This window comes from Kickxella alabastrina (genome assembly GCF_025024165.1).
Source record: "Kickxella alabastrina strain RSA 675 chromosome Unknown BX661scaffold_5, whole genome shotgun sequence".
Classification (NCBI taxonomy): domain Eukaryota; kingdom Fungi; phylum Kickxellomycota; class Kickxellomycetes; order Kickxellales; family Kickxellaceae; genus Kickxella; species Kickxella alabastrina.
In genome coordinates, this window is record NW_026251476.1 from 587,483 (window position 1) to 607,300 (window position 19,818).

Consider the following 19,818-nt stretch of genomic DNA (forward strand, 5'->3'; position numbering starts at 1 on the left):
AAATAAAACGAAAGCAAACAGACAGGCATGCTTGTTTAAAACCCTCACAACTTGGCACAGTTTGGTTTGGTTTAATTTGGTTCGGTGTATTGTATTAACATGCTAGGTTGCTTGTTATTTTGAGCAAGCGCAAAGACGCCTTTTTTAATTTGGGGCTGTACTCGTTTATGCAAAATAATTAAAGAAGAAATCAAAAAAATAATACTTTTTATTTATAAACATTCTAATCATATCCAGCCATGAAAAATATTTTCAAAAATTCCAGCATCTGACTTTCGTTTGACAATCTGCTTGCATAATCAAAATAACATTTCAAAGCTCCTTTTCAGCATCCAAGTCAGGGTGAATGTCACTGGGGATCAATAAAATTGCACTCGTAACCAAATGTAATTTCAAATGCAATAATTATGTATACTGGGTCTTTTATGGACAAGTAGAAAACAATATCAGATTGGTTAATTAGCTTTGTTAATTACACAATGTGATTTCTTGGTGTAGTCGGTTATCACGTCTGCCTAACACGCAGACGGTCGCCAGTTCAATCCTGGCAGAAATCACTTTTTTATAACTTTTTAGTTATAAAAAATGATGGTAATATTTTTTTGGCCTTCAAAGATACTTAAATGAAAGTTCAAATTAAAGATACATTTCTATTAAACACAAAATATTGGTGCAAACTTAAAAAACTCAGATGTCATCATATTGTCCGGGTTATAGACTCTATGGCTTGGTCAATGCCTAGTTGCAGGGGCTCATCATCTGTGTGTCTGCGCCATTGCATGGCTACATCCTTCAGCATCGCAAGTTCCAATGTCCACGAGATCTCGCGCTCGGCATGAATCGCTCGTCTTTCGCGCATAACCTGACGCACATCAGCTGAGCGTTCAACATCTGCGGGATCTAACTTGGTGGTAGACAAGTAGTCAAAGCGCAGCTGACTCCCCTCGTTCAAAAGGGCATCGAGGATGATGCGTCTGTCACGGGTGGTTATGAGGAGCCTCCTGATTACCTTTACCTGGCGAATCATCATGGCGGTCAGGTACGGGGCAATGTTAATGTTGTGGTACCTGTATCCCGTGGTAGAATCGTTGCGGTTGGTAAAGTCTGTCGCACTCGTCTCAGATTTTGGTTCAACTAGCGACAAGAAGCGTGCGAGGTCTGTGTACTGGCGGCCTAGGAGCATGCAAGGGACGTACACAGAGACATGAATGTTGTTGAATTTGAATCCCGCGCTCTCAAGGTCCCGCCACTGACGAGCGACAATTGCAGCGATTTCCCGGGTGTTTTTGGTTGTGAAGTTTCCGTCGGAATCAAAAAGCGACGCTAGGGCAGACTCAGAGTTGGGCTCCGAGGCCTCCAGATCGCTGGCGCTGTCGTTGAATCTTGCGGCTGAGTCAGGGTACGTGGGGTTGTGTTGTGGGGGCGTGTCGGGCATCCAGTAGACAAAGTCAGAAAAGGCGTTGTCTTCGTCAAAGACGGGCTTTGGCTGCATGTATCTCTGTCTGACGCACCACTCGTGGTCCAGGAAGGTGCGCTCATCAAGTTCAGCCTCCAGGTCGCCGACCAGATCGGTGCGGTAAGCCATCCTGCTGGGGGGTGCGCGGGCAGCTGGATTTGGGGCGACGGCGCCGGCGCCGGAGTCGGCCCTGAGGGCGGCCATGCGGCTGATGAGGTTCTTGTGGTCGAGCCGCCTGGCCATGACCTGAGCAATGTTGCTAGGGTAGAGCGGCATGTGAAAGTAGTTGGGCATTGTGGACGGCCTCTTCAGAACACGCTGAACACCGATCGAGAGCTTGATGGTGCGCAGTAACAGCGTCCAGGCTGGCAGGTGGAACTGGGCAGTGTAGTGCAGAGACTTTGACAGTACACCGCCCTTGCGCGGGTTCCACTGCACGACGGGGAAGTTCTTGATGAAGCGGTCCCAGGTGGCCAGGGCGCGCATGGGCTTGTGGGCGTTGTTGTAGACCTTGAGCATGGCGATGTAGACAATCGGGTCGAGGTTGAAAAAGCTCTGGGCGCGCAGGCGCTCGGATGCAGGATCGTCTTCGGCACTGAGGGGCGTGTCCATCAGCGAGGGCCAGTCGGCGCGCGCTGGGTCCTCGGCGTAGATGTCCAGCGCGTCGGCTGCAGCGCGTGCGGCGGGGCTGCTGACCGACCGCGATAGGTCCTGCTCCTGTGCAACCTGGTTGAACACCAGCTCGGCGCTGCCGACCTTCCGCGCGGCGCCGAACGCGCAGATGAGAATGGTGTAGATGGCCAAGTCGGGGGCAATGCCGATGCGAATCATCTCGTTGAAAACGCGCATGCAGTTCTCAAGGTCCTTGGCCAGCGCGTACGAGTGCATCAGCACGGCGAATGTGTACGCGTCGGGCTTGATGCCCAAGCGGATCATGTCCTCGTAGACATGCATAGCCTTGCGGCCGCTGCCGGCGTAGAGGTGGCCGATGATCAGGTAGTTGAAGGGGCGCGCCGGGATGCTGCTCTTGGAAAGCGGCGTGTTGCTGAGCAAGTAGTGCAGCTCAGCCTCGGCCTGCTCCATGTTGCCGCATGCCACATGGGCCTCAATGACAGCAATGTTGAGGTTGATCCCGGGGCGTAGCAAGCTGTAGGGCTTGCGCAAGCTGTCGACAATGCCGACGGCACGCTCGACCCAGCCGTTGTAGGCGTAGGTTTGCACCAAATACAGATAGTGCTGCTGCGTGGGAATTTGCCCCAGTGCCAACAGCTCGTCGAAAGCCGCCTGCACGCCGGCAACATCGCCGTGGTTGCGCAGCGCGCGCATCCACATGGCGTACAGCGGCATCGACAGCGGCATGCTCAGCGTGTCGCGCAGGTATGCGTGCGTGGTGTCAAACAGGTCCAGCGCCTGCTCACGCAGAAAGCTGCGCATCACAAGCTCCCAGACGGCGTGCGACGGCTTCATCCCGCGCGCCAAAATCTCGCGCAGCACGCCCAGGATGCCCGGCAGATTGCGAGCGCGCGAATGCGCCTTGACCAACTCGGCGTACATGTGCATCGGCTTTGGCTGGTCTGTGGGCTGGTCTGTGGGTTGGTTGGTGGTCTGGCCCATAGTCTGGCCCACAGTCTGGCCATCGTCCAGCCGCACCAGCACGCGCCGCACAAGCCCCTCTGCGCCGTGCGAGTCCTCAGGGCGCGTGTACACACGCAGCAGCGCCAGCGCCAGCTTCTCGGCCGGGACGTGGCGGCCGTAGATGCGGTTCCAGCTGCGCAGCAGCAGAAGCGCCTCCTGCTCGCGGCCAGCCTGCACGTACAGCTGCAACAGCGGCGCAATGCACTCAACGTCGCTCTGCAGCCGCGCGCCCTGGCGAAGCAGCTTTGCCTTCAGTTCGCTCTGCGCGTGTGGCGTCAGCTCGTGGCCCTGCGCCAGCGCCTCGCGCGCGGCAAGCTGGTGGCGGCGCACCATGAAGTCGCGCACGATAACAAAGACGCGCTCGATGCGGCCCGTGTCCGCGTACAGCCGCGCCAAGTGCCCGTACGTTGCGCCGTCAGGGGCTACGCCGGCAGCGACGAGCTCAGCAAACAGGTGCTCGGCAAGGCGGGCGTTTCCAGCGCGCACGGCGCCGCCAATCAGCTGGGCGTACATGTCAGGGTCGGGCGGCGCAAGCAATGGCAGCTGCGCGGCGGAGCGGCCCTGGCGCAGCGCATTGTCGCGCGTCATCAGCGTCGCGTCCAGCGCCGTGGCGGCGTCCAGCGCCGACGCCACGTGCATGGTCTGCACCTTCAGGGCCCACGGCACGTGGTCACGTGCATGCGGCGCCATCGGCAGCTGGTCGCCGGCGTCGGGTAGGCAGCGGCTGATGCGCATGACCCACACAGCCTGCTCGACGCACGCCTGGCGTGCTAGCATCTGTACCAGACTGCGCGTCAGCGACAGCGGCGGCCGCGCGCCCCGGCTCATAAAGTCGATCCACAGCCGCACAAATGTCGGGCGGTCGCGCTGCCGCACAAGAACTTCGCCGACGATGGCCCACGTCTCCTTGTTCGGCATCAGGTGCTGGGCCACGCTGAACGGCACATGCGTCGCCGCCTCGAGCATCCGTGCCAGCACCGCCATGACGCCGCGCACGTGGAACAGCTGCGCAAACCCGCGCATTGCTGCGTGGTACAGCCGCCGCGACACCAGAAGCGAGCTGCCGTTGTCGCCACCGTGCGCGCTCTGCTGCTGCCGCTGCCGCCGCTGATCGACGACCAGCTGCTGGATGCGGTCTAGGCCGCTGGCCGAGTCTATGTCGCAGTACTGGGTGGCCAGCTCTTTCGCGTCTCCAGCGTCCAGCATTTGCTCCTTTTCCTCGGCCTCGGCTAGCGACCGCTCCATGCGCGCAATCTCCTCGTCCGATGGGATCCGCTCGTGCGCCGGCCGCGCCTTGTTGGCGCTTTTCTTCGACAGCCGGATGAACGGCGCGATCCCCGAGCGGTCCACAATGTCGTCCAGAAGCTGCAGCGCCTCCTGCTCTCGCCCAGACTCGTGTGCGAGCGCCCGGATCAGGCTTGTGTACTCACTGGTACCCGGTGTGAACCCGATTGTGTCGTAGTCGTCTATCAGCCCCAGTATCGCGCTCGACGCCTGCCCGTCCGGGCTGTCCCCTGGTATCCCATTCTCTGCTGCTATCCGCGCCATCAGTCGCTGCAGCGCGTGGATAGTCAGGTACAGGTGCAACCTGTGTTTTTTCAGCGATTGGTACATCTGGTAGAGGTGCTTGCCGCTGCCGCTGCCACCGACCAGAGAGTCGCTGAACGCCCGCAGCGTGTTCTGCTCGTCTGTCGGCAGCAGTTGGAAAAACTTTGTCAGAAACGGACTGTATCCGCGCATCAAAATCTTCTCCAGCTTATCCGCCTTTGCCCTCACCGGTGGCTGATCTCCACCACCATTGTCGTTGCCCGCCGATGTTGAGTAGCGCGCCAACTGCAGCCGTCGTCGCAGAACCAAAATTCTGCTGCTGGCCTGCAATCCAGCGTTTTGATTGCTGATCTGGTACTGGCAAGTGTAGTGTCGTTGAGATCGGGAGCCAGCGCTTCGACGTTCGAGCGCCGATACCACCGTCCTAGAGTATTTGAGCATCGATCAGCCCTCTCCACCTCCGTTAGCCTGTGCTTTTGTCTTGGTTCCCCCCTGGAGTCAAGGCGCGTTATATCCTCCGTGTCGCTGTAACGAAAAGTGGTTCAAGAGCGGAATTCGACGGCGTGCGATCTAAATTTTGGTTCGAAAGAAAAGAAAAGAAAAACACCTATCCGCTTGTCGAGTAATAACTGCTGCGGGCCTTGTTCACTGGTCGTCAACGATAGTGGCTTGACAATTCTGCGAGTCCGCTGCGGAAATAGAGATAGAAAATATAGAAAAATATAAAAGCTTCAAACAATACCCCCTTGATAATAGTTTGGGGAGTAAAATAAGATAAAAAATGTTCAATTGAAATTTAGAATGCAGAATTGCAAACTGCGAATCACGAAGGAAAATATTAGCCCGACTCTCGCTCGATCTCGCCGTTCGTGAAGATTTCGCATCAGAGTATTTGTATGCATGCATATATGTGCTTTTGGAACCATTTTTTGATCATGAAATTTATTTCGTTGGATCACTCGATATTATAAAATTTGATCACCAAAAGTGATTTGTTCGATTGGCAGATTCGCGGACACACATAAGGCAGAAAAAAGCATTTAATTGCCACTGTTGCCGCCGCTGTTGTTGTTGCCGCGCATGAACTGCTGCGCCATGTTCATCAGTGCAGGGTTGTTCAGCAGCGATGCCATAGGGTTGGAGCTGTCACTCGCGGGCGCTGCCCCGGCTCCGGCTCCATCTCCAGCTCCGGCCCCAGCTCCTCCAGAAAGGTTGCGTGCCATGTTGGCAAGCTCCGGATTGCCCATTAGATCGGACATGTTGGGCATTTGCCCAGTGTTGCGGTAGTTCTCAGCAAGCTGTGAAACAGCTGGGTTGCTCATCAGGCTATCAAGCCCGCCGTTAGCCATCATGTTCCGTGCCATGCCCATCAGCGCAGGGTTGCTCATCAGCGACGCAAAGTCGAATCCACCAGCACTGGCACCGGCACCGGCACCGGCACCAGCGCCAGCACCGTCGTCGCTGGCTGATGCCGAACGGCTTGTTTCAGCCATAGCAGATGATGAGTCAAGCTTGGCATTCACCGAGTTCAGCGACGCCCGCATGACGGCGTTCTGAGGATCCAGCTCCAGACCATTCTCGTACGCCTCGGCGGCCTCCTTGAAGCGGCCCAGCCCAAAGAGAGCGCGCCCCAGACGCGAAAAGCCCTTGCTGTACTTGGGGTCGATCTCCAGCGCCTTGTTGGCATCCTCGACTGCCTCCTCGTGGTCGCCGTTCTGGCTGTAGGCTGCGGCCCGGTTGCCATAGTAGACGGCGTTGTCGCCGACCAGCTCAATGGCCTTGGTGTATGCCTCGATGGCCCCCACATAGTCCTTCTTGGTGACTAGGGTATTGCCGGTCGCCTTGAACTCGTCGGCGCGCTTCCGGTCGTCGTCGGACGGGCCAGTGGGGGCGGCAATGGGGATCTCCTCGGTCTTCAAGCTCTCTCCAGCCTTTACTTGCGCGTTCAGGTACACCTCAAACACTTTGTCCAGCGAGAAAGGCTTGAGCGAAAGATCCTTGACCTGCTCCTCGTCCTCGGTGTTGATGGCAAATGCATCGGCAATGCATTGCTTGGCAATTTCCAGACTCTCAGCGCCATCGCCGGAGACAAAGCCCTCAGTGACAACCTTTTCGAGGTACTCGACGATGCCCATGGCCAGCCGCTTGCGATTGTGTTCGGGATTGGACATTGTTATTACAAGTAAAAAAATATATATAGGTGATGTGGAGAATTAATAAATAAATGGAAATAGCAAAAAAGGTGCGCGTGTGTTGTGTGTGACTCAACGACACACGTACACACACACTTGCAAACAACAAAAAAAGTGAAAATGAAAAAAGCATGAAATTTTGGAACATAAAAGAAGGATAGAATAAAAGAACAGCTGATTTTTAATCTTTTGATTACCAGGCCAGCTGCTGGGTATCGGCGTCGCCGCACGCCGTCTTGGGCTTGCCGCAGGATCCGCCGGCGTTCTTGAGGACGGCCTCGGGATCAGCAGCAATGGCAGCGCGGAAGAGCAGGTTGCCGTACTTCTTGTACATCTCGGTGACACCGCCGCCCAGGATCAGGCGCTCCTCCATGGTCGACAGGTTGAAGGGGAAGGTGTGGCCGGCACAGTGAATCTTGCGGTTGGGCAGGTCAATGGACACCTCGGCACCCTCCTGCGCAAGTCCGTAGAACTTCTCGTCCTTGAGCACAATGCCAAGCAGCGCCATGTTGGGCTGGTTGCGCGAGTAGATGAAAGCGTACGACTTGGCAATGACGGCCTTGATGCCGGCGCCCTTGAGCGCGCGCGGCGCCTCCTCGCGAGACGAGCCCGAGCCGAAGCCGCTGCCAGCAACAACAATGTCGAAGCCCTGCGCGGCTCTCTCGCGGAACTCGGGGCGGAAGTACTGGAAGGCGTGCGTGCCGAGGTCCTCGTCGGACACACCGGGCATGAACTGCGCCGGGATGATGGCGTCAGTGTCAATGTTGTCCTCAAAGCGCTGCACCTTGCCGGAGATAAAGGTGCTCTTGTCGACAGGGTGCTCGGCGCTGTCCTTGGACGACTCGGGGCCGGCGCTGCCCTCAGTGTTGCGCGACGCAATGGTCTCGCCACGGGTCTCCTCGAGTGTGGGGTTGGGCTCGGTGATGGTGACCTCCTCGCCCTTGTCCATCCAGATGTCAATCACGCGGTTGTAGCGCTCGCGGTCAATGAGGTCCAGCAGCTCGCGGGGGTTGGTGACCTTCATGTTGAACGACGACGCAGCGACGGTGGCTGCAGACGCCAGGTTGGCGATCGAGCCGGGGCCCATGCGGTTCTTGAAGTTACGGTTCTGCGAGCTGAGCCAGACCTCACCGTCACCAGCGACGTCAGCGGCAATGCCCAGGCAGTACGAGCAGCCGGGGGCACCAACGGTGAAGCCAGCGCGCTGGTAGACGTCGACCAGGCCCAGGCGGCGCAGCTTGGCCAGGATCGGCACAGAGCCGGGGGTGACGCGGCGGTTGCCGCCCTTGATCGGCACCATACCGTTCTTGAGACCAGCCTCAAGCACCAGGCCGGCGAGGATAAGGTCCTCCTCAGCGGTCGTGCAGGCACCGATGAAGCAGCCGTCGAGGTCCATCTTGACCTCGTCAACATGGACGACGTTGTCAGGGCTGGGGTGCAGCGCGACCAAGGAGTCGATCTGCGACAGGTCGATAATGTGCGACTCGGCGTACTCGGCGTCCTCGTCGGCCTTGAAGTAGAGCGAGTGTTTCTTGTACTCGGGGCTCTTGCGCTTGGAGATGTATGCAGCAGTGATCTCGTCACCCTCGAAGACGCCAGCAATACCGCCAAACTCGGTGGCCATGTTGGCACAGGCGAAGCGCGCATCGCAGCTCATGTACTTGAGGCCCGGGCCGGTGTACTCGACGGCGCGCTCAAACGCGACAGTGTTGCGCTTGAGCTGGCGCAGGACGTCGAGGATGATATCCTTGCCGCCAATGCCAAAGGGGGGCGCGTTGACGAAGCGGATCTCGACGGTCTCAGGCACCTGCAGCCACGTCTCACCGGTGACCAGGGGCATGACAACGTCAGCGGCACCCATACCAATCGACAGGGCGCCGACGGCTCCGGCCGAGCACGTGTGCGAGTCGGCACCGATGACAAGCTGACCAGGCTGCGCACGCTCGCGGTAGAACTCAGTGTGTAGGATGGTGTAGTTGGGGCGGTAGAAGTCGATCAGGTGCGCCTCCTCAGCAAACAGCTCGGAAGTCGACACAAGCTCCTTGGGCTTGGCCTGATCCATGATGCGTGGGTCGACGGTGTGGTCGACGGCCAGCCAGAAGCGATCGTTGCGGTTAACGCCGGGGCGGCCCATGGCGTTGTACGTCTTGTCCATGCCCTTCCAAGTCAGCTCGGATGCGATCGTCCAGTCGACACCCACGCAGACCATGTCTCCGGGCTTGACGTCGCCGGGCGCCGCGAGGCCAATGGCGTGGTGTGCGATAATCTTCTCGCAGAAGGTCATGCCGCGACGGCCAGACGGACGCTCGGACAGAGTTGCCACGGGCGCGCTGCGGTCCTCAACGTTGAGGCCCTCGGCGTAGGGGATGACGGCGCGCACGATAGCGTCACCGATCTCGGAGGTCGACGCCGAACCGCCCAGGTCCTTAGTGCGGATGCCCCAGCCGTTGAGCTCACTGCTGTCGAGCACGCGGCGCACGGCCAGCTCAATGATGTTGGCCTCACGCTCCATGTTCAGAGAATAACGCAGCATCATGGCGGCACTGAGGATGGTGCCGACGGGGTTGGCAATGCCCTGGCCGGCAATGTCGGGCGCCGATCCGTGGATGGGCTCGTACACGCCACGGCTGGGCGAGCTGGCTGAAGGCACACTGTTGAGCGACGCCGACGGCAGGAGGCCCAACGAGCCGGGGATGACTGATGCCTCATCCGACAGAATATCACCGAACATGTTCTCGGTCAGCACAATGCCGTTGAGCGCGCGCGGGTTCTTGATCATCAGCATCGATGCCGAGTCGACCAAGTGGTGCTCGAGCTTGACGCTGGGAAACTCACGGGTAATGACGTCGGTCACTACGCGGCGCCAGAGGCGCGACGTGGCCAGCACGTTGGCCTTGTCAATAGAGTGGATTGTCAAGGACGGCCGCGCCCGCGACGCCAGCACACCAGCCAGACGCGCAATGCGCTCGACCTCGGGCACGGAGTACTCCATTGTGTCGAATGCCTTGCCCTCGGCGTCCTCCTCACCGCGCTTGCCAAAGTAGATGCCGCCGACCAGCTCGCGCACAACGACAAACTCAGCGTCGCGCACAAGCTCTTCCTTGAGCGGTGAGCAGCTCGTCAAAGTGCTGGCAGGGAATGTCATGGGCCGGATGTTGGCGAACAGATCAAGCTTTTTCCGCAGATCGAGGAGGCCCTGCTCGGGCCGAGGGCCGAGGCCCTTGGACGGATCCTGTGCGTCGATCGGCCGCGGCCACTGTGGGCCGCCGACAGCGCCGAGAAGGATTGCGTCGGCACTCTCGCAGGCCGCGCGCGTCACGTCGGGGAACGGTGACCCGGTGGCGTCGATGGCGCAGCCGCCGAACTTGTGCTCGTTGAACTTGATCTTGGCGCCGTTGGCGCGAGCGCGGACGCTCGTGACGGCGTTGAGAACCTTGATGGCCTCAGCAGTGACCTCTGGGCCGACGCCGTCTCCGGGGAGTACGACAACATTGAAAGCCTTGGACATGGTTGCTGTAGCTTGTGTGGAGTGTGTGTGTGTGATTAAAAAAGGGCGGTGTTTTCGGCTGAATGCCTGCTTGATTTACAATAATGAAAGTGTTTAAAGAGACAACAGAAGAAAGAAGTAAAAGAGAAAAGATTAGATGAAATGGCAGATTGTTTGGTTTCAAACGAAAAAGTGTGTCTGTGCTGTGGGTACTATAGCTGCGAGCAGCGTCCTTTTATCCTGTTTGGGCTGTGCGGGAGAAGCGGTGGTTAATACCATATCATGCCATGTCAGACCCGAGCCTAGGCACTGTGAGTCACAACAAAGAGCGTTAATCGTGCCTGCGCCCTCATCCAACCGCCGACGAAGTAATAAAAAGTGTTTGTCCAAATTGCTGCTTGCAAGTGCTGCTCTGTGCTGACGCACGAATTGCCACAGGTTGGGCGCTCGTCACATGTGTATTGAGGCTCCTTTTTGAGATCGGCCCCTAGTTTCTCCGCTAGCAAAATTGGAACAGTCAACGTCTGCTATTGGTCCTGGCAGCGTGCAGGATTGGCGGGCTGGATCGCAAAAGGGGAAATACATTTTCCCATCTGAGATTAAGGAAAAACGGTTCCCCCGGCCGCATCAGCCCTCCCCTTCCCCCCTCTCCTCTATGCTGGCTTCTGGCGGCTGGAATAACAATTTATCCGGGCGCGCTGTCTGCGCGCCGGTTGCTTGTCATACAGTCGAGCCTGGCGATCCGTGCGATGGACTTCCTACATGCGTGAGACGCAGCTTTTTATACGCAATAATGCCAGAGATTAGATGGAAAAAAACATCGACCGAGCGCTTGCTATATTACCACATGCATCTGACTGATATATTCTCATTTTATCAGCTGGTGCAAGTGGTGCATGCAGGGAGGGGCTGCATTTCCAAAAGCACTGACCACAGCTTCACCCTTTTTACCTTCCATGTGCGCAGAACTCGGGGAATTTGCACGCTGCCAGCTGCTCCACGATTGCCCGACATTCGCCAAGGTCCAGGGACTCGTTGAATTTGACCGCGCCTGAATCACGAAAAAAAGTATACAGTTGGCAGATGACACACAAATTTAATTCCTCATGAACTTCTTATTTTGGGGAAGGGAGAAAGGGGACGTATCCGGATATGCATAACAGCTTGCACTTACCTCGACATGAGATCGACTTGAGTGTGTCCAAGAATATGCCCGGAACGCTGACCAGCGCCGGCCAGGCGTTGTCGAGATTTGCCTCTGCTTCGCGCTGCAGGCTCATTGGGCGCGTGTTTACCGCAGCGTGGTGCTCGAGGCACCATCCGGCGGCCGCGACCAAAAATTCTTTGGCAAACCCATCGCCGCCCTGCCCGGAGCTGCGCAGGCGGGGTGCCAGCACCGTCGGCACGCAAGTGATGTGGACTGCCGTGTCGCTGTGTCTGACCAGCCTGCCCGGCTCTGCCATCTCGGGAGTCGCCAGCTGTATGCCCAGCAGCCGCAGCCTCTCCTGCAGGCCTATAACCACATCGTAGTTGTGCTTGCTCAGCGCGACCAGCACCGGCGGAATTAACAGGCTGACGCCATCAGCCATTGTCGCCGGGTGTGCGAGCGGCAGGCGCGAAATTGCGTCCAATGTGCGGCTGAGTTTGCTGTAGTTAGTTTCCAAGCGAACACGCTCGTCAGCCGCGTGCTGGTCAATGGCAACCAGCCAGATGGCAGGCTCGCGGCACATTATAAACTTTTGATCCGCCTGCCCGATGACCTGGAGCGCTGCAATATCAATTGGGATCCTGCTGTCGCTGCTGTTCATGGCCCCGGCAAATGGTATCTCGTGCCGCACTCTGGTCCCGAACGAGCCCGGGAACGCACAACTACTTTCACAATTGTTTTGCCTCGGAAATTGAGAGCTAGTGTGAATTGGAAACCTACAATGCAATGTCAATTTGGGTTCTCAACATCGTGCAGTGTTAGATATGGGGCTGTATCCAGCTGTTTTTTTGCCGCCTCTACCAAATCAACCGTTGTTACTCAGTTGAAAATTCAAATACCGACCTGCTGTTTGTGCAATGCATCAAGCCCGTCCTTAAAACGCTCGGCAGTGTGTCTTGCCTTTTGCCTCCTGCGCTCAGTCTTTCGCTGGTGGCATTTATGCCTTCAGGTGTGCATTCAAACCGCCTTTTCGTGCCAAATTGCTTTGGGCCAGACACAAGTAACATTGCAGACTGTATTTGCGAGTCGTCCATCAGGCCCAGCTTGCGGAGAAATTTGATGCAAGCCACAACGACAAGATGCTTGATCTCGGCGGTGACCTATGCAATCAATGACAAATGAAGCGCAAAGGACATAACGAGAATCAGTACCAAGACAAACCAAAAAACCAACTTCTCTCGCTAAATGTATCAAGCTTGTGCGCACAACATTTCCAGTACGAAAAGCTATTGTATTCAAAACTGTACCTCAAAACTGTCTCTGCGTGTCTGGTGGTCAATGCACGATGAGAGCGTGTCTTTGGCGCAGCGTCGTGTAATTGTCAGAATAAACATTGGATGAAGCACCCGCGACCGGGTAGATGACTCAAGATTGCCAATGGTGTTGGTCTTGTTCGTGTAGTCGCTCATCTTTAACACCGAACGAATGATGCCGATTAGTTCTGGCGAGTCCCACACATACCCATCGGCAAATATATGCTGGATGCGATTGAGGATGGGTGTCCTGGACATTGATCCGTAGAGCCGGTAGTCATCGTAATCCAAGGCAATAAAGTCAAGACCGTGAGCAATTGACGGACCGTATATCTGCGATACGCGCTGATTCAGCGATAATGTCGAGCTATATGAAAATACAACCGTATTTTCCGTCGATTTTACAAGTTGGATCGCAATTTCTGGACAACCCAGCGAGCGAACCTGCAATTTGGATCTGATGTCGTCTGCCACTCGCTTGGCTGTCTCGCCAACAATTCTTTGTCTGACTGGATGGGATGCAAATATGTTGGTGACGCTGACAACAGTGCTGTACCCATCTAGCAAATCCAATGCACAGCTGCCGCCAAAGATTCGCTTCTCATTGCGCACTGTGCAGCGAAATGCCCTTTTTGACTCGCTGTCCCGGCTGATGATATCAACAATTCCAATTTGAGAAATGCTTGCCAGCGCTAGAATCAAAGTACGAGCGTTTCAAATTAGTATTTGTGCATGTCGAGTATACTGTATTTGCTTTCAACAACGTTTGAACCTATAAATTACTGTACCTTCGCCACGGTATCCGATCGTTTTTTTGCCAAGCAACAGTTTGTGCCGTCGGTCCCAGCCCTGGCAGTTTTTTGAGGTAAAGTACCGCTGGCCCAACACGTCCATGCTGGCCGCCGGAATGCCGCAGCCGTTATCCCTGGCAGCCACGGAAAACTGGTCGAGTGACATCTCAAACCTGAACCTGGTAGCGCCCGCGTCGATGCCTATAGTTAACTGCACAGCGCCAAGCGCGTTAGCTGACTATGTGTCGGTTTCGGGTATTTAAATAATTATTGCTGAGTTTTCATTGACGTACTGTTGTCAAGCAGGGCCATGGCTATGTCGCCGATATCCGTAATGGCGGCGCCAGAGCGGATCAGCCGCACAGTCTCGTCAGGTAGTCTCTGCATTGTTGCCATAGCTTCTAATGAGTAAAAGTCAATATGCCGCAAGTCGGTGGTGTGCAAAATAATCGTGTCTAAAAAATAGAACCGGTTTAAAAAATAGATCAAAGAGAAAGTAGAGGCAATTTAGAAACACACACGGCACACGTCACACTCTAAGCAAAACATGCATGGGCAATAAAAGCCTATTTTGGGCGGCAGCCGGTGCAACATCGGTTAATCCTGGTTGATAATCGGGAATCTGCGATCAACACAATCACAGGCTTATTATTTTTTATTTGGCCATTTTCCAGGCTTATCCGCTGGCTTGCAGGCGGCAAATTCGAATTTGTATGGCTTTTGACTCTGCTCAATTATTTTTCTACCTTTTGAATTGACCGCGTCTCTTTTCGTTCGCATCGGACTTTTCAGGAGCTAAATCACACATCGAAATGTTCAAAAAACCATCAGCAGCACGGGGTGTCAGACAGACGTACGAGCAGCTGCTGAATGCGAATCTGCGCGAGCATGTGCCAGCGTGGCTGCATGCAATGAGAAGCGTGCCGCCCTCGGACAGTCTGGTGCGCGACCCAACGCAGTTCTCCACAGGCGGAAAGCTTTCGTTCGAGACGACCGACGCAACGGTCAGCACTGACGCAAAGGCTGCCGCCGACGTGACGAAGATCAGGCGCGCGCTGCCCGAGGGCTGCGTGTCGATCCGCCACGGCAAGGCGCACCTGCGCACGCGCAGCACCAGGCCGCCAAAGATCGAGTTCCCCGAGGACAGGTTGCGGCGCGTGTTCTACAAAAACCACCCGTTTGAGAAGTCAAGGCCGCGCATTGTCATGGAGCCGACTGGCAAGACCTGCCACGACTGGAGCCAGCTTTCGCACGGCTCGAGCCAGGTTACTGGAGAAAAGTAAGTCGAATCAAACCTGGCGAGCCAGTGAGCCGCCTGCTAGCGCAGTGCAGCACGTGGTTTTTTGCTTCCGTCACATCCATTGTGGCTGCCCACTGTGGCTGCGCCATCGCCTTGAGTTGCAGCTACACCCTCTTTTGAGAAAGCAGTGCTGAATTATTGTTGACGGCCGCATCGCCTGGAACGCCACGGGCACTGTTATTCTTGCAAATGCCGTATTGTTTGCCGTTGTATGCAACTAATTCCGCCACAATCCAGCCATGTGTTTCTTTGCAGTTGAGAATAGCTATTGGCATATTGTGCAACGGTGATGGCATATAATATGATATTATTATCTGCTGCCCTTTAGCGCCCCTGTATTTCGTAGACAATGGCGAGTGCGCAATCACTAAATCACAATTTTCAATTTTCGGATGTAGTGTCGTTCGGTACCAGCACTTCCTGATGCAGAGCGAGAACATGAGCGAGCAGGAGGCGTACGCGCAGGCGACCAGCGAGTTCTATAAGATCCGCGCGCGCGAGGAGATCGAGGCCAAGATTGCTCGGCAGGAGGCAAGGTCCTACGGCGCCCGCATGCTGGAGAAGCCGTTCAGCGCCAAGCAGCTGTCTGTCGAACACCGCGAGATCCGCCGCAGCGCAAAGGCCTTCGAGCTGCGCCAAGAGGAGCAGCGCCTGCGCAATGTGACGTCCGAGAAGATGTTTGCCGCTGCCGGCGAGACAGCATAGCGGACCCAGCGCGCGCAGCTGTAACGAACTGACTGAAATTATTCGCATATCGCATGCGTTTTATTGTTTGCATGTTTGTCTGTCTGTCTGTCTGTCTGTCTGTCTGTTTTTTATTTTCTATTTTTCAATTATATTCTGGTGCAGCCTAACAGTATGTCCAGCTTAACTTTGGCCCACCCGCACCGTTCATTGTTTTGCGCAAAGTTGTCCTTGTCGCATTCGGACTCTTCTTTGAGCGTAATGCGATTCCGTATTCAATTTATAAATCGAAAAGCTCACATTATTTATTGACGTTCGTGAGAAAGCAAATGCGATCATCACAAAGCAATATCGCTCGAGGATATGCGCCAAACGCTGCGCTCATGGGCAGCGCGACACGGTCAATAAGGTGTCAGCGATTGCTGCCCGTCCGCTTGTCGATACTCAGAGTTGACACAAGCTATTCAGCGAGAGCGTGTTTTTGACACGCATTACAAAGCATGCGTGTACCCAGACAAGTAGGCCGTCATCAAAATATTATCAAAATACTATACTTCAATTCTGGTTTTTTACTTGCTTTGACCTAGATTTCTACACAAGCGGATGGGGTGCCGATACCGCCATTGTCGCTGCTTGTTCTGCAGGGAATATGAGCGATAGATGCGCCATTCGCGGGCAAGTGGATATGACAAGCGGATATGGCGAGCGATACCACTGGCGAATGGCCATAGGAGTCAACATCATTTGGCCAATAACCTGCATATTAACTGGACGAAGATGCCAGTTTGGGAAATTATTTTGCTCCAAATATGTATATTTTGCTTAATCGAGCGTATTCTGCGAAAAAGGGAACATACTGACTGAGAACACTGCACTGGTTTACGTTTTTTTACGGACAGGCGTACTGGGTAAAAATACACCTCTCCCTCTCCTTTTTTTTGCCCAATAGGCAAGCATCTGTTGCATTCAAGTGGGCGTGTCAGATGGATGCATCTATTATCATGGGCTTGAGCAATGCTTGCAGCAATGCACATTAGACGGCGTCATGCACCTGGCGGCCGGCGTGGGCAGCAGCGGGCAGCTGCCCGCTGCTGCCTGCTGTTGGGTGCAGCAAACATAAAATATAGAAAGAAAGAATACGCACTGGTGTCACGCAGCAGTTGCAAAGGCAAAGTGTAAAATTTAAAGGCATCGTTCTGCATGAGGCAGTGGACTGCATCAATAAGAATCAATAAATATATGGCGGCAGATCCTACACTCACCAACCAAGCAGTTGTTCCTTTTCCTTTTCGTTCTTTCAAGGAACCCCCTTTTGTGCCTGTTTCCCAACGCTTCTACAGAGAGGCAGTAAAGCGTGAGCACGCAAGCAAGCATGCAGACAATATCGGAATTCACACCATCAGGCAAGATTCGATTAAAAGGACTAGCCCCTGGCCTCTCACTACACACGCCACACTCGCCACAATAGTCTTTAACCTACTGCTCGCTACTCTCCTGCGTTCTACTATTCTCTTTGTCCTCTCGCAGCTTCATTCAGCGACCGCCTGTCCAGCTAAAAATACTGCATGCAGGCCTTTTGGATATTATATTTTCTTATTTCCATTCGTATTTGTATACATTCATCTTTATAATCTCAATTTACACGCCGGCGTTTGTCGTAGTATCCATATATCTTTTGTCCCTCCCTCCCTTTCTTTTTTGCTCCCCATCATCACCATCTTCATCAACTCTACTCTACTCAATTAGCCCCCCCATCCTCGCAAGTGGGCCTTTCTTCTGCTTCATTGACTTGTCCATTCACAGCCACATTTGCTGATTTTGACTTTTTGTATTTTGCAGCCATCCAAAAAAATTTACACACATATTCATATTTACGAATTTATCCTACTCTTACTCAACCTATAATTGTACAGGCTGGCGAGTGTTTAGCGCGACACGGCTGGTTAGCATTCATATCTGCTGCTTTATATATTTTTTGTTAGAGCCTCACACATCCTTAATACTAGGGTTTAAAGTCGACTACATCTTTATATAAACGTGGGGGTACATTACATCACAATACTCTGCTCTGGTACACAATCAAGAAATATATCACCAATGTCAGAAGCGTATTCCACTTATTCTGCGCCAAATGCAGGCATCTCTTTCCTGCGGGTTCGGGCAGAGCAGCTGCCCCGGCGCACAGTCAGGCAAGCACAGAGGGTGTTGCGGCGGTCGCTTTCGGGCGACTTTGTCAACAAGAGCATCCGCAATGACATGTCAAGCATTGACTGCGACGACAGCGACAGCGAATGTGACATCATCTCCATGCTCAAGTCGCACCAACGCACAGCATCGGACTCCTCAATGGCATTCACATCGCTCGTGTTCAGCGCGGAATCACAGTCAACCTCACAGCTGCAGTCGCCGACAAAGCGGAGCGGGCGCTTTGTAAACGCGCTCTACTCGGGCTTGCGCAAGAGCCCGACGGCGCAGAGTGACAGCAGCAGCAGCGGGCGGTCAGGTACTCATACACGAACGCCGACAGAAATTTCTACCGATTATGTGTCGATATCCTTGGCGGCAACGGCCGTCAGCCCCACCAGCTTTGCAGGAGAGGATGTCATCACTACCGACACCATTGATTACAGTATGCATGATGTCAATGGCAGCACCAATGAAAGTCCCCAAACTATGGTGGCCGGTGTCTCGATGCTTTCGCCACCCGCAACAGCATCGACAACTGACTCCTACCACTCGCACTGCCAGGGCAATGGGCTGAATAATGGGTTTGGCACCGGGTTTGACTCGACAGCAGGAGGCACGTTCCGGCCGCGCAAGCGCAGCCTATCTGTTGGCGGCGAGAACAGCTGCCGCGACTTTTTCGCACGGCAGATTGAGCAGTATGGCCTGCAGTCACTGCTAACGTCGCCAGTGGGTGTGTGCTATCTGCTGGCGTCGACCATCCTGGGCTACTGCTCTGAAAACCTGCTTTTCTATCTGGAGGTTGAGCACTACCGCGCAGCCAAGTTTAGCAGCAACGAGAGGCGCACGCGCTACGCCACGGGCATTTACAAGGCGTTCATTTCGAACCGCGCGGCTCTAGAAATTAACATTAGCCACGCTGTGCGCCAGCGCATTGCCCACGTCTTCCGAAGCAATGAGCCGGTCACTTCCAACATATTCCAGGAAGCGCAGGACCACACATGTGCGCTGCTTGAGCAGGACTACGCATCGTTTCGTCAGCGGCCGCTGTTCCAGCGCATGATGGCAGAGCTGTCGGCTGCGCCCACTGCTGGTAGCTCGTCGTCGCGCAAGGACACGCGCGCGCTGCACGCCCGTGCTGTGGCAGCTGTTTATGATGCACTGGCGTGCTCATACAATATGCGCAGTCTGCCGGCCGGAAAAGCCAAGCTGGTCGAGTCCGAGGTGCCGACATTCACAAAGTTTGCCGACATAGACCTGACATCGGCCGAATTGAAGGTCGCGCTGCCCGCTTGGCTGTGCCGCACTACCGTGCGCCTGCTTGACACGCCGATGCCGACGTCGCGCGAGGACATGGCATATATGCAGCGCACCGCCTCTGTTGCGGATACTTCTTCATACATGCGCCCTACTATTGCCGCTTGTGCGCCGCAGTCCCTGCCAGCGTTGCTGTCGGTGACGACGGTGGCTTCGCGCTCGCAGTCGCCGCTTTTAAATGCCAGTGACGCCTCAGGCAATGGTGTCAAGCAAATGTCACTCCAGCGCTTGCGCCGGCGCTTCCAGAGTGATGCTGCACTGGCAGAGTCAATTGTGTCCTTGAATGAGTCTGCTTCAGCCCCAGCCCCTGGGCCTACCTCTGCCCCAGGCCCTGCCTCTGCCTCTGCCAAGTCCCGCTGGGACCTGCTGTGGGGTTTGCGTCGTCGCAAGGACTGAGTGTTCAACACACCCCCGTCTCGATAAATACATATTTTCCAACTTAGACTTGCTTATTTTCTCCCTCTCCTTTGCGTGCGCATATTTTTGTTATAATTAATTGACACTACCTTGGTTACATATCATTGTTGAAAATGTATTTTGGAATTTCCAGACATTTATAGGGAAAGTCCAGGTTTTAAAGCGGGGGTTTTCAAAACCCGTTTCTTGCGCAAAAATGTACCAGCAGAGTCAGCCGAAGCCGAGTCTACAGCGACACCTGAGACTCTGCTCAAGCCAAAGCTCAAGCCAAAGCGCGTGCGCAAGAATCCATTTTCCCCTGCTTCTTCTCTTCAAAAGAAGCAACAAAGTCGATAATATCGTCAACC

At 54.9% G+C, this 19,818-nt stretch overlaps 7 protein-coding genes and 1 non-coding gene across 8 annotated transcripts; 4 read left to right on the plus strand and 4 right to left on the minus strand.

The window, feature by feature from the left end:
- Positions 1-483: 483 nt before the first annotated feature.
- Positions 484-557, plus strand: BX661DRAFT_t35. Its single transcript has one exon. It is a non-coding gene; the product is annotated as a tRNA-Val (tRNA).
- A 73-nt stretch (positions 558-630) lies between these two features.
- Positions 631-5,447, minus strand: BX661DRAFT_179136 (uncharacterized protein). The gene has a single exon (XM_051535097.1). The coding sequence runs from the start codon at positions 5,078-5,080 to the stop codon at positions 698-700; it is 4,383 nt and encodes a 1,460-aa protein (XP_051393466.1). The 5' UTR covers positions 5,081-5,447; the 3' UTR covers positions 631-697.
- On the minus strand, positions 5,448-6,984 carry BX661DRAFT_179137 (uncharacterized protein). The gene has a single exon (XM_051535098.1). It carries the CDS (start codon positions 6,808-6,810, stop codon positions 5,680-5,682), a length of 1,131 nt encoding a protein of 376 aa, XP_051393467.1. The 5' UTR covers positions 6,811-6,984; the 3' UTR covers positions 5,448-5,679.
- BX661DRAFT_179140 (Isocitrate/isopropylmalate dehydrogenase-domain-containing protein) lies at positions 6,947-10,510 on the minus strand. The gene has a single exon (XM_051535099.1). It carries the CDS (start codon positions 10,337-10,339, stop codon positions 7,025-7,027), a length of 3,315 nt encoding a protein of 1,104 aa, XP_051393468.1. The 5' UTR covers positions 10,340-10,510; the 3' UTR covers positions 6,947-7,024.
- On the minus strand, positions 10,511-14,064 carry BX661DRAFT_179146 (histidine kinase-like ATPase). The gene is made up of 7 exons (XM_051535100.1): positions 13,863-14,064; positions 13,567-13,770; positions 12,773-13,470; positions 12,369-12,625; positions 11,493-12,241; positions 11,270-11,369; positions 10,511-11,076 (listed from the first exon to the last, which is right to left on the minus strand). Exons 1-7 carry the CDS (start codon positions 13,963-13,965, stop codon positions 11,004-11,006), a joined length of 2,184 nt encoding a protein of 727 aa, XP_051393469.1. The 5' UTR covers positions 13,966-14,064; the 3' UTR covers positions 10,511-11,003.
- Positions 14,065-14,283: 219 nt separating this feature from the next.
- On the plus strand, positions 14,284-15,681 carry BX661DRAFT_179147 (mitochondrial ribosomal protein S25). Its single transcript, XM_051535101.1, has 2 exons — positions 14,284-14,848; positions 15,268-15,681. The coding sequence occupies exons 1-2, from the start codon at positions 14,382-14,384 to the stop codon at positions 15,572-15,574; spliced, it is 774 nt and encodes a 257-aa protein (XP_051393470.1). The 5' UTR covers positions 14,284-14,381; the 3' UTR covers positions 15,575-15,681.
- A 904-nt stretch (positions 15,682-16,585) lies between these two features.
- BX661DRAFT_82263 (uncharacterized protein) lies at positions 16,586-17,475 on the plus strand. The gene has a single exon (XM_051539502.1). It carries the CDS (start codon positions 16,754-16,756, stop codon positions 17,297-17,299), a length of 546 nt encoding a protein of 181 aa, XP_051393471.1. The 5' UTR covers positions 16,586-16,753; the 3' UTR covers positions 17,300-17,475.
- Positions 17,476-18,355: 880 nt separating this feature from the next.
- Positions 18,356-18,661, plus strand: BX661DRAFT_124151 (uncharacterized protein; the record flags this gene model as incomplete). Its single annotated transcript, XM_051532425.1, has 1 exon — positions 18,356-18,661. A coding segment is annotated over one exon (306 nt), but the record flags the coding sequence as incomplete, so codon positions are not given.
- Between the last annotated feature and the right edge of the window lie 1,157 nt (positions 18,662-19,818).